The sequence below is a fragment of the Macadamia integrifolia genome, unplaced genomic scaffold (genome assembly GCF_013358625.1).
Source record: "Macadamia integrifolia cultivar HAES 741 unplaced genomic scaffold, SCU_Mint_v3 scaffold725, whole genome shotgun sequence".
NCBI lineage: Eukaryota > Viridiplantae > Streptophyta > Magnoliopsida > Proteales > Proteaceae > Macadamia > Macadamia integrifolia.
The window spans coordinates 366,474-383,318 of NW_024870526.1; the positions used below are offsets into that span (position 1 = coordinate 366,474).

Below are 16,845 nucleotides of genomic sequence, written 5' to 3' on the forward strand. Positions count from 1 at the left end.
GAATCATGATGAAATCTTACATTCACAACCTATAGCGAGTCTGCTAACACAAGATATGGTGAAAACACTTTAAATTTGTGATGAAATCATTGTTTATCATTGTAAGAGAAAGATAGTTAATATTAAAATCAATGGATAAATAATTACTAAGAAGATAATTAATATCGAAATCACAAAATCAACTTTACTATCCAATTATTAATTTAATTGTCCAACTAATTTTGTATAATAAACAATGAGATTAATGGAAGCGATGTTACAATTTACAAATCTATTTCCTTGTTTATAACCATATATTCATTTATTTACAAGAATTTCCTTTACAACAAAAAAAATATTCTCACTATTATTGTAAAAAATGAATAAAATTCACCTATTTATAATCTCATAACCACTTTTTTTTATCGATTCACAGAGGAAACCCACCCAAAAGAAGGTTGGGGCAGTGGTTGCTCGTCACAGGAAACAGAAGAAAGAGTTGAGAGAGAGAGAGATGGAGACCCTCCATTCAACATGAACTTCTTCCTTTGTGATCATGTTAAAATGTTACTTACGCCAATTACATAATAATTATTCATTTCAGACTTTGAGAAGCAATAAATTCTATCAAATTTTTGCTGCAAGATCCATATAATACTTTTCCAACCATCCCATCAATTATTTTGATCTCTATCTTTCTTTGCTCCACTAACCACTCTGGGTCTTCGGGTGATGAATCAAGTATATCCCATTTGTTGTATGAATCCTATAAGGCTTGGAGATATGTTTTCCAGCACCCTATTGATTAGAAGATAAAAGCAAGTCAGATTGCTTAAACAAATTGTTAATACATAAATAGAGACTTAAGGATACATTATAAGTTATTACCCTCCACTGCTATATGGGTCTCTTAGTCCATTGGAGAATATGATGTTGCTTCCAAATTAACCTCTTAAGAACTTGTTTAATATCCTATAATTTTAATTCCCACCAAGCATTAATGGGGTAAATCATTGAAGTTGTGAATGAGTTGCAAATGGATCAACTTTAAACAAACTTAACTAGCTAGTGATTACTAAGTAATTAAAATTTACATGACTACCAAACTGAGTTGTGATCCAATGAGGCCTAGGACTAACACCATATGAATTCTTACAAGAATCGGTGAAATTGGTGAGGTCGAATGGCGCCGCAGGGAACATGGTGTTGTTGCTACCACAAATTGCCAATGGGCATTACCATCTCACTACATGTCTAAATGAAGATAAAGTAACCATCATCAATTGTTAAGTAAATGGTAAGAATTCTTGGTCTTCTCCGCACATGATTACCTCCTCATATGGGATCCCATCATCCATGAGGCTAGGGATGTCAATCAGTTGAGGTTCAGTCAAGCCTAGCCACTTGGCTTAAATAATGAATAGACTATTTAAGGAGCTAGTCGGGCTCGGTCGGGTAATCAAATGCCTTAGTTGGGCTTTAAAGAGGTTAATGCATCATTAAAGCCTTAAACGGCTTCAATTTAGTATTGGTGTCTAAATTGATGGAAAGGGGAAAGAAAGAAGAAAGTGACACCCACGAGCCACACATAAGAGAGAGAGAGAGAGAGAGAGAGAGAGAGAGAGAGAGAGAGAGAGAGAGAGAGAGATGGAGACCCTCTATTCAACATGAACTTCTTCCTTTATGATCATGTTAAAATGTTACTTACGCCAATTACATAATCTTTATTCATCTCAGACTTTGAGAAGCAATAATTCTATCATATTTTTGCTGCAAGATCCGTATAATACTTCTTCAACCATCCATCAATTATTTTGATCTCTATCTTTCTTTGCTTCACTAACCACTCTGGGTCTTCGGGTGATGAATTAAGTATATCCAAGCAATGAGATCCTGCACAACAAAAGAGCTTACATAAATACACTAATGACTATGCCAACTTATATAAGTTAGTTTCTTTGTCTCACAAGGTTTCACTGATGAGATCGGATTTGCTTATGAAGCAGCAAAAACATATCAGTTTGGCAAGTGTCCGATATTGATGATCTAATATCAATCCATTTCGATGCCATAATGGTTTTGGAGATGATCAATACCCGTTCTAATTCCTTGCTCTAAAACCATGAGCATGTAGACAAGAGTAACAGGACATACCATTTTTCGTATGGACCGCTAAGAGGCTGGGAGATATGCTTTGTAGCACCCTATTGATGAGAACACAAAAGCAAAGTCGGATTGCTCAAACAAAATGATAATATATACATAAATAGAGACTCAAAGATAGATTATAAGTTATTACCCTCCACTGCTATATGGGTCTCTCAGTCCATTGGAGAATATGATGTTGCTTCCAAACCACTTAAGAACCCTTTTAATATCCTACAGTTTTAATCACCACTAGGCATTAATATATAGGGTGGAAATAGTGTTGAAGTTATGAACTTAATTAATTAGTGATTACCGAGAAATTAAAACTTACATGACCACCAAACTGAGTTGTGATCCAATGAGGACGAGGACTAACACCATATGAATTCTTACATGAATCGGCGAAGCTGGTAAGGTTGAATGGGGCCGCAGGGAACATGGTGTCGTTGCTACCACGGCCAATGGGCATTACCATCTCACTACATGTCTACATGAAGATAAACCATCATCAATTGTTAAGTAAAATTTTATGGTGCAATCTTTGTTGGGGTTCCACGCAAAAGCATTTCCTCACACTAGATGTAAGTAACCTGAAGTGAAGGCTTATAAAGATTCGGGCACCTTCTCCTTAATGGCTAGCTTTTAAGGATGATTTCTACCTGAGTCCCAGATCTGATTATATTTGTAGCTAAATGAATTACCAATCAAATCCTATACAGAAAGGAAGATCAAATTACCTGCCAACCCCAACCCACAGTTGTTTCAGAAGGATAGTTGTACATATTTGTATCAAAGCATGATCGGTTTCCTCCATAAGCAACCAGACCTGCAAATGCCCTACTTAGAACATCGGTCGTTCCTTTGGATGCTTCATCGATTCCTCCACAAATTAATGAAACTGGATAACGCGGAGGACTATTATATTGCGCAGCCGATGCATATGTATTATCTAAGTAGTCCTTCAAGTCAGAAGACTTGTTCAATGGACTATAGGAAAGAAAGAACCCAACAATTAAACACAATTTTAGTGTATTAAGCAATGAACTTAATCACAGCTTTTCTTTATTAGAAAAGAGATTGAGTTTACGTAATTACTAGCAAGTCTTGAACTTTTGGCTAAGGAATTTAAGACCATTGGCTTGGGAGGCTAGTTTGTCAATTTCTGACCACACTTGTTGAATTGTATTGTAGCAATTCTCACTCGCTTCCTGCACCAAAAAATCAATGATAGACACCCTTTAGAGATCTTTAATTAATTTTATAATTAAGGATTTAAATTGAAAATTGAATTATTCTAATGTGATCATTTTACACACTTTGAAATCCTTGGTGACAATTGAGTAGTATCCATTTTCAGGGGTGATATCATCAAAGTAGAGAATAGGTGCTGATGATGCAAGTGCTCCATGGGCCACATGAGGATATTTCAGTCTAAACCATGATGCAAGCACTGAAAAAGAAATAAGAATAATTTCAAGAAATTATGAAATCAAATGTCTCTTTTATGGAAGACTCTTCTTTGAAATAGAACAGTTTGATTTAATTTCACTTTATGATTAACGGAATCTTATAATGCAACATCTACGTTTCAAAAGTAGGACATACTTACTTCCGCCATAAGATGCTCCAAAGACAATAACAGGGCTGGCCTCTGCAGACAAATTTTTCTTCAGATTAACAATCACCTTAGCGTAATCAGCGAGAGCTTGTGAAGAACTGAAGTACCCAAGCGTGCTTGTGTTTTGGAATGCTTCTTTCCTTGACCCAAAAGGGACTGATTGTCCATAGTAACGGTGCTGTGAAGAAAAACCAATAAATCCTTCTACCTTAAACCATGTCATAACAGTTATTATATTGAGAGAGAGAGAGAGAGAGAGACCCTTACCTCTATATACAATAAAAGAGCCTTGAAGGTTGGGGCATTATCATTGAGGAAGCCGATGACAGCAAGATCACCATCCAAAGGCGACTCCTCGCCGAGATAAGCAAAGATTGGAGCACTAGAATTTGCACCACCCCAGTGCTTAAAATTAACCACATATCTCTGTTGAAAGGTAGTGTAGCTTTCAGGTCTATAATTGAAATGGTCAAGCGTTTGTGTATAGAAAAAGGTCTCAAAATCATTGGAAGAAGAGGAGGATTTGATACCCTCTTCATGGTTCTCTGATAATCTATCAACCACACCAAGCCTAGGTGTATTGAGTCTTCCTGTAGCAGAAACTGATGTGATGAAGAAGAAGAATAGGAACAGAGATGAAAGCCAAAGAAGTAGATAAGAAGAAGTTTTCATGGCCATGTGTCGATGATAAGAAGCAAGGAGCACGAGGTTCCAAAGCTTAAAGAAGTAGTCTTATATAACTTGAAAGGAACCATTTTAGACATTTTTATATTTTTAAAATTTTCTCGCTTCCCTTCTAATACAAAAAAATAGGCATTTTGACGAATTTTTTTTTTTTTTTTATAGGTAACTTGTATGTACTAAAAATAAAAAACATAAAAACATAGAGAAAGACAATCCCTACAACATTCTTTGGGTAGACCAAAAGAAAGGTGGAGAGGTCTCTAAATCAAACAGGACAAACCCTGTAGCATAATTCTTAAAATATAGAAAGAAAAGGTTTAGCAATTGAGAAAAGATGCTAAAAAAATTTAAGTAGCCCAATCTCGAGATCGAAGAAAATACGGAGCTCTTTTCATGTGATGACTTTTTCACAGAAAGCTTCTCGCTACTGGATGGGTTAGGTTTCTAAAGACTGTAGCACCACCGTCATCATTCGACTCTGACGCTTCCTCTGAAGAATCCAAATATGTACCCTCTATATTATCAACTTGATGGGTCACCTCCATATTATGGCTCAACTCAACTTGTTCAGTCACCTCCTCACTATGCTTCAACGGAATAATGGAATTTTAAAGGTCCTCAACTCCCTTGAAAGATTTGGGAACCTAATCTTCAATCAATTTGTCATTTTCCTCTCCATCTGCCACACCAACATTATCTAGCATAGAAGATTGATCCACCTCAGCTCTAGTCTTAATCGTACAATTCTCCTCTTCATTGGTAGACACAAAAAGAGGGGAAGAAAGCAAATTCCCTAAGTCCGCTACCCTCAGAAAAGGAAACGTACACTTGTTCCACTTTTGGAAGACCTTGCGTTATATCACCAAATCTCCATTTTTCATATACAAATGTAACTAATGAATCGGACCCTTAGCCAAGGCAATCTCATGATCATCCGCTTCAATAGGAAAGATTGAGAACACTTACTCATTGACAGCTGAACTCTCTCCCTCCACCTCACCTTACTTCAAAATAGCCTCCACATTTGTCACATTCCTATTAAGATGCCCCTCACCTACAACCTTGCAATGAACATCGTTCACCAGATATCATTTTTCAAACATGAGTCACCGGTATCCAGATTTCCTTCCATAATCTGAATATTTTTATCCACAACCGCCCCATCATTTATGAAGGCACTTTTATAGGAGTTGCCCACCTCACCATGAACGATTGCTTCCATGTTCTTCTCCACGCCATCAGAACCCACCTCATCATCTATCATAATTCCATTTGAATTTGAAATTGGAATCTCCTCAGTCAACTCTTCTAAAATTGAGAATGCATTGACATGAATAACCGAATCCTTAGATTTAGAAACAAATTGAGAAACGAATCTGCCCTTTTCATTGTAATCCTTCTTCTCGCCAGCTACTAAATATGGTTTATCCTTATCCCTTCCAGCTGACCCATATTTGAATTTAAAATTCGAAATTGGCATTTTGATGGACTTGTTTACGAAATCAAGTCAAAGGAGAATAATTTATAGTTGGGTGGGTGGTCCAAGGAATCCGAATAGCTTAAATCAATGGACCAGAGTGAATGATTCTTTTGACCCGATCCTTGGAGTTTCTTAATCCTGGTTTTATGGTGGTTTAGTAATGCCAATTTTCTCAGATTATATTAAACTAAAATTACAAAACAAAGAAGTTGGGTATACCCCACCAAACTTCGAAAGAGGAAAGCGATAAGTGAACCTTCACCTTCGGCATGGCCATCAATAGGGACTCACAATGCTATCTAACAAAACGAATATACGCCTTGATAATGCATCAATGATGAACTCCTCGTTTAATCTAAGAGAAAAAGCAACCATCATTGTTGACGATCCTGATTTTGCTGTTTTCTTGGCCAATTTCCAGGTTAATGACCCAGTTTAATTACAATTTTGGTTTTAGATGTAGGTGGGTCCACTCATTGTGGGATGTGGATGCAAACCAACCCCTTCCTTTTTTTATGAAAGGGTAGTCATTAGGGGTCAGGAATATTGCTATTCATGGCCGGTCGAGCTGGATTAATCGAGTGACTCATTAACTATAAGAGCCCGTTTGGTATCCTTTTTGTTCCAGAAACGTCGTTTCGTGTCAAAAACGAAAATTTCAGTTTCTGTGTCAAAATGTAGTTTTTAAACGAAAAAATGGTGTTTCAAAATTTCATATTTTTATCGTGAACTTTTTTTTTTTTTGGTAAAATGGAACGAAACTGGGAAGACGGAACTCCAAAATGGAGTTCCATCAAATCTCGTTTTTTCAGTTTTTTTTTTTCACTTTTTGTTCCAAAAAAATAGAAACGGACCATAAGTGCACCAAACAGAAGATTCTATTTTTTCGTTCCGATAGAAAGAAAAACCTCCAAAAACGTTCTTATAGAACTATACCAAATGGAGCCTAAGTCTGCAACCAGCCCAAGTGGTTAGTTTTCCAGTTTTTTTAGGAAGTAGTCGGTTTTGGTTTTTTCTATTTTATGTATTTGGAAGAATATTCTGATTAGACGAGTAGTAGTTTCAAGCTCGCAGACAATAAGCCATAACTTGGACTGGATTGGTGATTATTAAGAACCCGAATCTCAACCCCACAAAGTCACCATTGGGAGAATGTAGTCCAATCGATAGTAAAACCCTAACATAATGGATGATGCGTTGAAAATGTGAAAATGTGAAAGTGTGAAAGTGTGACAGTGTCAAGGAGGCCCCACTTCCACTCAGCGGTTGAAGGCATGATCTTTTATGTCATGCATAAAAACTAGGTCTTATATTAAAGTTGTCAACTGGTTTGATTTTGGTTATTTGATTCAATTCAAGATACAAAATGTAAAAATAAAAATAAATTGAAGATAGGAACACGTTTTTAAAACCAAAATTGATTCAGTACAATTTGGTTCAATTTCGATTTCTTATTCCGTTTTGGTCATGTCTTGATTTTTTTTTGCTTAAGATCCAAAGAATTTAATAATCAGAAAAATGAGAATTTTGGCCAAAGCCATACAAGATACAGTAAACTTGTAAAACCTAAATTCGGTTTATAGTCATGTCACACATAAAAGATAATCACCAAATGGGAAAATGAAAGTTGTCTAGTCACATAATACCCCACAGTAGCACATGAGTGTGCAAAATTATTATTCTGTTGCTTGTGAAACAAAAAATTTCATCCACGTTGATGAGGCAAAATTAGACCACCACATCGGCACGAACTAGTCAAAGCCACTTGCCAAAGCTCTCGCCTCAACCACATCTAGGCTGAGCTCTCGCCTCAACCACATATAGGCGAGCTCTCGCCTCAGTCACATCTAGGCCGAGCTCTCGCCTCAGACACATCTAGGCTGAGTCTAGCCTCGGTCACATCTAAGCCGAGCTCTTGCCTCGGTCATATTCAGATGCCGCCTGGGCAGAACCCTCATCACGGCTGTCACCAACCCGAGCCCTTAACTTGAGGAAACCACAGCCAAGCATCGTAACTAAACACAACACACAACCAGCATGACGTGGGGAACTACTCCTAGTTTTTAGAAACTGTAATCTGAGATGCTTGCAAGGAAGAGTCCTACTACCCCCCAAACTCTGAACAACCTGCGATCCAAGAGCCCAAGGAGTTCACTCCAGGAGCGAATATCCCAAGAATCTTCCCAGGAATTAGGAATATTCGCGGCATCAAAAGGAGCAAGTAACCCACCAGAAGGGGACTCTTTTCGGCCAATACTTTGGGATCGATTGCCTATAAAAAGCAAGGTAAGCTTCAGGAAAAAGGATCGGTAACTCTTTTCATAATTAACTCTCTTGAGTAACTATTGTAGAGAAAATCTGATTTAGGCATTAGATAGTCCCCCTCAGGTCCGCCTGGCTCTCCCTTGTTTTCTCTTCTATGCAAGTCTAAAGTATAGAACCAAGTCTCGCGAGGAAGATCACCTGGTCAATTTTTACTACATCAGATTGGTGCCATCCATGGGAAATTGAAACAAAAAGCTTTAGAAGTCAGTGCAACAGCGTAGTGAACGAGTAGTGTCTCCCACTGCCCCTGAAACAAGATCTCGACGGTCTCGACGTTCGCAGACCACTAAAAATTCCCCCATGGCAGAACCAAGACATCCCACCCCAATGGAGGGACCAACACCGCCTCCTGTGATGGGTGCCGTCTGGGAGCAAGGACTGGTAGCAAGACCACAGGTAACTGCCACTCAGGGCAATCCCATGAGAAATTACTCTATTTCTGAACCCGTAGAGATTACTGAACAAATCCAAGATTTGCAAAGGTAGATGCTCGAGACCAATAACCTCATGAGGACATTCATCAGGCAGTTCAGAGCAACCTTGCCAGATCTGCCTGCCAGCTATAGAACTACACTGGAACCTAAACGAAGTCGTACTGGCTCAACTAGTCCTCGGAGGCACAAAAACTAGTAGGAGCCATGACAAAATTCCCAACCCGAGCCTAATGAATTCCCACTTGCAAGGAGGCCACATGGCAATAGCGTGACCCCTCTTGTGGAACCAGGTCAACGTCCAAGGCGTTCTTCCTGCGAGTCAGGTTTCCCTCTCCTATGGAGGCCAGTAGTGGTCAGCCCACTCACACATTGGCACATGCTAAAGATCGGGCCGAACCGACAGCCCATCAGTGCCCAGGGTGCCAAAGCTCTCACAAGAACCGAGCTGATCGTAGGAGGGAACCGCATAGAAGTCCACCCCGGTCACACCAGCAACGATCGACCCTAGTCATTCAAGAAAGGAAAGATCTAGAAAGGCACCTCTAGTAGTTGGCAAAGAAGGTAGAGAGCCTCCAAAAGTCAACGTCGAACTTGGCTGTGGCCCCTACCCATAATGCTTTATTAGATGAAATCGTGGACATAGAGTTTCCCTGGAATTTTATTGTACCCACCTTTAAGACATATGATGGGACCACAAACCCTTCTGACCATCTATTGTACTATAGCTCGGCCATGACAGCACATGCCAAGTCAGAGGTCACGCTCTACAAAGCTTTTGTAGCATCCCTGAAAGACGCAGCTCTTCTGTGGATGTCCAGCCTAAGACCTAAGTCCATACGAAGCTACGATGAACTCACAAAGGCATTTCTTGCAAGGTTTCAGGCAAGCATGAGGCAACTCCAGATGCCCAATAATGTGATGAACATGAGGCAAAAGCCTAGTGAGCCTATATGGGAATTCCTCGCTTGTTCACAAAGGCGGCATTAGAGGAGAAAAATCTACCAAATGGGGTGGCATATAGCTCATTATGCAATAGGATTACGCACCCGGATCTAGTACACTCTTTAGCTCTTAATCTGCCAGTAATAATACCAGATTTGCTATAAAGATGCAACCAATATGAAATAACCTAGAGGGGGGGTGAATAGGTTATACTAGTGGAATTTAACTCTTTTCGATGTACAGATCACAAGTATGATTGTAATTTAAAAGCAATACTGAATAAATAAAATAAGAACAACCACGACACAAGATATATAGTGGTTCGACTCAATTCGAGTCTAGTCCACTCCCTATAAGAATCCTCTTGTAAGGTATTCCACTAGTTCTCCCTTTCAGTACAGTAGGTAGGGAAGAAAAACCTTTACAATCTTTTTATGGATAAGAGTATCCTTACAAATCTCCTTTCCAGGCAGAGAGAAGCCTTCACAATCTCTTTTAGAGGTAGAGAGAGACTTTTCTCTTTTTAAAAATAAGAGTATCCTTACAATCCTAAGTACAGTCTAGAATTGTAAAAAACAGAAAATAAGAAATAGTGGAATAAGAGGAATACCTCAAGTGTGGTGCAAATGATAATGAATAATGAATGATGAGTGATGCACCTTTTGTAAAGTTCTCTCTTACGGCTTTGACTTGCACAGGAGAGAGTAGAGGACTTTGATTAAGACTTGAGCCTCTTGTTTGGGATTTGTGTAATAGAATAACTCAAGTAGAAAATAAACTTCTCTAATGCTTGCAACAATGCTCTTAAAGCTCTTTCTTAATGAATAATTAATTAAGAGTGATTACGGTATTTATAGGTGAACTTAGTGACGCATTTTAGGTAGGGAATCAAGCTCTAACGGACATATTCTGGGTATACCGATCGACCGCCATTGGTAGCCGGTCGACCGCCAAGAGCCGTTGTAGGCAAAAAAATAGCCGTTGGAGTACTTCCAGACAGGCACCGGTCGACCGGGACTTTCAACCGGTCGACCGCCTATGGTCTCGGACAGGTCCGATCGACCGGGGCTTCCAAACGGTCGACCGCCTATGGTCTCGGGTGGTTCCGATCGACCGGGGCTTCCAGCCGGTCGACCGCCAACATGACATGCTCTGTCATACTGACCAGTCACCAGTGTTTTGACTATAACTTTTTGGTCCGACCTTGGATTGACTTGAGATCAGTTGTGTTGGAATCACAACTCAATTTCCTACAACTTCTATGAAGGTTTCGTCTCCTGATACTAACTTTAAGATTCTCTAAATACCCTTGAGTTAGGTTACTGTTTGTTCCACACCACTTAGAAACTTTCCATACCTAGTCAAGGCATGCTCTATGGTCATTCTAATATGATGCAATGCACATGCATGAGGTGAGTGCATATAAGTATGTGGAAATTACAAATTACATTAAAAATAACTAATCTATCCTAGTGGTCTTCTTCTTCACTTGAATCTTCCATTCTTTAGCCCTTCATCTTCTTTCCTTCTTGTTTGCTGTTTCATGTCTTTAAGCTTAGCTTCATGTCTTGATTCGACCTTCGATCTTCTAAGGGTTTCTTCAAGCTAATCACACTTTAACAATCAAGTTAAAGATGTATATTTGTTTGTTAACACCAAAACATGGCAAGGAGTGTGGACATGTTTCCCAACAATCTCCCCCTTTTTGGTGATGACAAACAAACATAGACAATGAAACCAAATACAAGAAATAATTTGACTATCTCTGTGTAAAGATCAATAGGATAATGAAATGCAGAGCCAGAAAGTAAACAAGGATAGATAAAGTCATTTCTATAAACAGTTTAAAGATAATACTATCATTGTCATTGTCAGAAGTAAATCTTCTCCCCCTTTTGTCAACAACAAAAAGGTAATCAAAACGACACAAAAAAATACTCCCCCTGAGTATGTGCCACATAGCATAAGTTCAACTTTCCATAAATGTCAAAAGTATATAATAATAAGCGACTGAAACAAACATAAAATTGTAAGAAGAAAACATAAGTTCTAATCTGTTGCATCCTCATCCTCCATGTCCGTCTCGTCATTGTCTTCTTCGTCATCCTCAGAGTCCTCTTCGTTGCGGAGGAGCTTGAGAATCTCATTCTGCTTTCTTTCCATTTTTGCCAACTGGGCAAGGATGATATTTTCAACTTTCTGAAGATCAGCAACAGTTGCATAGGCTGAGGTCTCATCACTGCCTGGTTGTTGTGGTTGGCTGGGTCCAGCAGTAGTCTTTTTGGAGTGTGTGGACTGCTGGGGAAGAAGATGCATTTTGCGAATGGTGGAAATATTGATCTCTTGGGGAAATGGATCAAATGATTCACCAGAAAAATCTATTTGAAAGTGGTCCATGATTTGGCAAATCATTCGTCCATAGGGTAGATTTCCCTTTTGAAGTCTATCACCATGGGTAATCATTGTTTTGAGCAGGATGTAAGGAAGGTTGATGGGTACACTTTTGCAGACACAGTAGGTAAGATAGGCATGAAATGGGGAGACTTCATCTCTATGACCACTCTTTGGGAGAATGTTGTAAGAGATGATAAGATTGACAATCCTCCCTATATCCGTAAGTTCTTTAGCCTTAATTTTGTGTGTATTAGCATATTCCTTCATAATGCTAGAATACACACAGTCAACATCCATGAATTGTTCTATGTAGGTCTTGGGTTGGTAGTACTTGAGGTCCCCTATCACAGAAATGTCTAGGATTTCTCCTAAAATCAGGATATCGATGTCTATTGGAACGCCCTTAACATAGGAATGGACCATAAGGGTGTCACCTTCACCAGAGAAGGTAAGGTTGCAAAAGAACATTTTGACTAAATGGGGATAACAATGGGAGTCAAGTTTGAGAATGTTACCCCATCCCAAAGCATCAAAAAAGTCTTTGATGTCATACCTGGATAAAGAGTCGGTATTGATGGTCCTACCTTGCTCTATGTTGCGAGAGATGTAGAGATCCCATGATTCTTGAGCAATGGTGGAGGAGAACCATGGATCTTTGTCAGAGGCCTTCCTTTTTCCTTTATGAGCCACGGTTTTTTTACCTCTATTTGGGCGGTGAGAGTCCATGATGATTAGAGGTGTAAGAGAGAAAGAGATGCAAGGGTTTTGGGAGATGAATAGGAATGAATCTCAAGAGTTATATGGTGGAATGAAGTTCTAGGCTAGGGTTTTGGGAGATGAATAGTCGAAATAGGGTTTTAGACCAAATAGGATTCCAAAGTTGTGAAAAAATGGGTTAAAAAGTTGATTTTAAAGAGTTAAGAATCGAATTTTCGGCGGCGTCGGTCGACCGGTATATTGTGGCGGTGGACCGGTATCCCTTTCGGTTAGAGGCGGTCCATCGGAAGTCCTTGGCGATCGACCGTCAAACCATTCGGTCAGTGGCGGTCGACCAGTATATTTTGGAGGTCGACCGGTTGATTCCAAGAAATTTTTAGAACACAAAAACTTTATGGTTGTGGAAAGGATTTTTCAAGTCAGGGGCTTTAGGAAAAGAATTTTCAAAAAGAAATGTTTATTCAGCCAAACGGGTTACAAATGCCAAGTTCCTTCCTTAGGAAACTAAAACGCTCTTCACCAAGAGGTTTAGTAAATATATATGCGAGTTGTTTATCAGTTTCAATGAATTCTAGAGAGACATCACCATTTTGAATGGTGTCTCGTAGAAAGTGGTGTCGAATATCAATGTGCTTTGCCCTTGAGTGTAAAATGGGATTTTTACTCAAGTTTATGGCACTAGTGTTATCGCACATAATTGGGCAAGATTCGAAACGCACTCCAAAGTCCTGGAGAGTTTGCTTCATCAAAAGGATTTGAGCACAACATCTACCAGCTACAACATATTCAGCTTCTGTGGTAGATAAAGCAACGGAGTTTTGTTTCTTGCTAAACCAAGAGACAAGGCAAGAGCCGAGAAAGTGACAAGTACCACTGGTACTTTTTCTGTCAATATGGCAACCTGCGAAATCAACATCTGAAAAGATGACCAAGTCAAGGGGTTGGTTTTTGGGGTACCATAACCCAACATCACAAGTGCTTTTCAGATATTTAAAAATTATTTTTACAGCAGTGAGGTGTGATCTCTTAGGATCAGCTTGAAACCGAGCACATGCACATACACTGTACATGATGTCAGGTCTACTTGCTGTTAGATATAGAAGGCTTCCAATCATGCCTCTATATCTAGTTACATCCTCAAAAGGTCCATCCTCATCCTTGGTTAGTTTCAAGGATGAGCTCATCGTAGTGTCTGAAGATTTTTTACTGTTAATGTCAAATTTCTTTAGCAGCTCCTTGGTGTATTTGCTTTGATTTATGAAAATTCCATTATCAGTCTGTTTTATTTGAAGTCCAAGGAAGAAATTTAACTCTCCCATCATACTCATTTCAAATTCATTGTTCATTTTGTTACTGAATTCAGTACACATTCTCTCGTTGGTTGAGCCAAAAATGATATCATCTACATAGATTTGAACAATGAATATGTCATTCTTCAGGTTCTTCACGAACAGGGTTGTGTCAATCCTCCCTCTTGAGAAGCCACTTAATCTCTCATACCAAGCTCTAGGGGCTTGTTTGAGTCCATATAGAGCTTTCTCAAGTTTATAGACATGGTTTGGAAACTTAGGGTTTTCAAAGCCGGGAGATTGAGCTACATATACCTCTTCTTGAATGTATCCATTCAAGAAGGTACTTTTGACATCCATTTGATATAGTTTAAAGTTCTTATGGCATGCAAAAGCTAGTAACATTCTAATGGACTCCAACCTTGCTACTGGTGCATAGGTTTCATCATAGTCTATTCCCTCTTGCTGGTTATACCCTTTGGCAACTAATCTTGCTTTGTTTCTCACTATGTTCCCATCTTCATCCAGTTTATTACGAAAGACCCACTTAGCACCAATGATGGTGTGGTGGTCAGGTCTAGGGACAAGTTCCCATACCTTGCTTCTTTCAAACTGGTGAAGCTCCTCTTGCATAGCTATAATCCAATCACTGTCTTTTAGTGCTTCTTCTATGTTCTTGGGTTCGATCCTTGAGATAAATGCAGTGTGATTGCATACCTCTCGGGTTTTAGATCTAGTCTGGATTTCTCCATCTAGATCTCCTATGATGTTTTCTAAGGGATGATTCCTATGAGGAATGACTTCCTTAGGTAGTGTTTCTAATTTTTTTATGGTAACAACATTTGAATCGTTAACAGAAATATCATTAGTTTTGTTCTTAAGTTCATCAATAATATCATCATCAGCAGCAAGAGATTTATTTAAATCATTAGGGAAAGATTCATCAAATCTTACATTCATAGATTCTTCAACCATTAAAGATTTTTTATTAAAAATTCTATATGCCCTACTGTTGAGTGAGTATCCTAAGAATATTCCTTCATCAGATTTTGCATCAAATTTTCCAAGATGGTTTTTGGTGTTTAAGATGAAGCATTTACATCCAAATACTCTAAAGTAGTTTACTTTTGGTATTTTACCAAAATATAGTTCATAAGGTGTTTTAGAAAGCAAAGGTCTAAGGATTATTCTATTTAGTACATAACATACTGTATTTACAGCTTCAGCCCAAAAGTACTTAGGCAAAGTGTATTCATTAAGCATAGTCCTTGCAGTCTCTTGTAATGACCTGTTTTTCCTTTCAACTACTCCATTCGATTGAGGTGTTCTAGGAGCGGAGAAGTTATGGTCAATACCATACTTGTTGCAGTATAAGTCAAATTTACTTATATTGTCAAATTCTCCTCCATGGTCACTCCTTACAGAGGTTATAGTATACCCTTTCTGATTTTGCAATCTGTTACATAGAGTTGCAAATTCATCGAAGGCATCATTTTTATTTTTCAGAAAAACAGTCCAAGTGTACCTAGAGTAGTCATCAACAATTACAAAGGTGTAATTTTTACCACTCATACTAGATATGTTGATAGGTCCAAATAAGTCTAGATGAAGTAGTTCTAATGGTCTAGAGGAAGAGACAATATTCTTCGACTTGTGGGAAACTTTGGTTTGTTTGCCTTTTTGACAGGCATCACAAAAACTATCTATTTCATACTTGATTTTAGGGAGGTTCCTCACAAGATCATTGGATGCTATGGTTTGAATCAACTTGACATTTATATGTCCAAGTCTTCTATGCCATAATGAAGATTCACTATGGTTAGAAACCAAGCATGCATTTAAGGAACTTACTTCATCAAGTATACAAACATAAATGTTGTTTTTCCTAGATCCTTTTAGTATTAGATTATCATTTGCATATTTAATACAACAGTGGGAGACATTGAATTCTACTTTGTATCCAATGCTACATAATTGACTTACACTTAGGAGATTGTAGTTCAAATTTTTCACAAAGTAAACGTTCGAGATTGAAATACCTCCAAGTTTTATTTTTCCAATACCAGCAATCTTTCCTTTGCTGTCATCTCCAAAGGAGACCCATCCTCCATCATAGTCCCGTAAGCTTGAGAATAGGTTCTTGTTGGATGTCATGTGTTTGGAGCGTCCACTGTCGATGACCCATTCAGCTTCCACCTTATTCTTCAAGCGAACCTATAATAGAAATTTAATCGTACATTGGTCACCATAATCTCATGGGTCCACCATTGTTAGTGTCAAACTTCCCGACTGGAACCCAAATGGTTTTGTACTTTTTAGGATTTTGGTTCTGCCTTTGGAATGGCCTTAGGTTTCTTTGAGTCCTCTGTTTTTCATAAGATCCATTTGATCTTGGAGTATAGTATCTATAGAGTCCTTGGTTTTGGTATTTCCCTTGTGGTTTATATGTCTCACTAGGATAGTTCTTGTATCCTTGGAATTGCCTTTGGGGCCTCTCAATAGAGTACTCTCTATGAGGTTGGGTTTTTCTATACCTGGGCATAGGTCTAGAGTTTTCTTGAGGCCTATATTGCCTTCTTAGGGGTGTGTAGTAGTAGGCATGGTTTACTCTTGATCTCTCAGTTTGAGAGTTGGGCTTTTTCTTAGAGTGACACTATTTTATGGAGTGTCCTGTCTTTTTACAAAAACTACATTTAATGTAGGAGGTGGATGGTTGGTTTCTTTGGTCACCCCTTCTTGGATTCCCATTTCTATATGGATTTTATCCATTATAACCCAGTCCTTCTCTTTCATTTGGACTCTTCCTTTGAGAACCTAGAAGGTTGTCAAGGTTCT

General features: G+C 38.7%; 1 protein-coding gene across 1 annotated transcript; it reads right to left on the minus strand.

Annotated features, from left to right (window-relative positions):
* Nucleotides 1-1,611: 1,611 nt before the first annotated feature.
* LOC122069825 (lysosomal Pro-X carboxypeptidase-like) lies at nt 1,612-4,434 on the minus strand. Its single transcript, XM_042633921.1, has 9 exons — nt 4,013-4,434; nt 3,737-3,923; nt 3,444-3,577; nt 3,223-3,335; nt 2,865-3,114; nt 2,459-2,614; nt 2,279-2,358; nt 2,134-2,183; nt 1,612-1,872 (listed from the first exon to the last, which is right to left on the minus strand). The coding sequence occupies exons 1-9, from the start codon at nt 4,421-4,423 to the stop codon at nt 1,739-1,741; spliced, it is 1,515 nt and encodes a 504-aa protein (XP_042489855.1). The 5' UTR covers nt 4,424-4,434; the 3' UTR covers nt 1,612-1,738.
* Nucleotides 4,435-16,845: the final 12,411 nt, after the last annotated feature.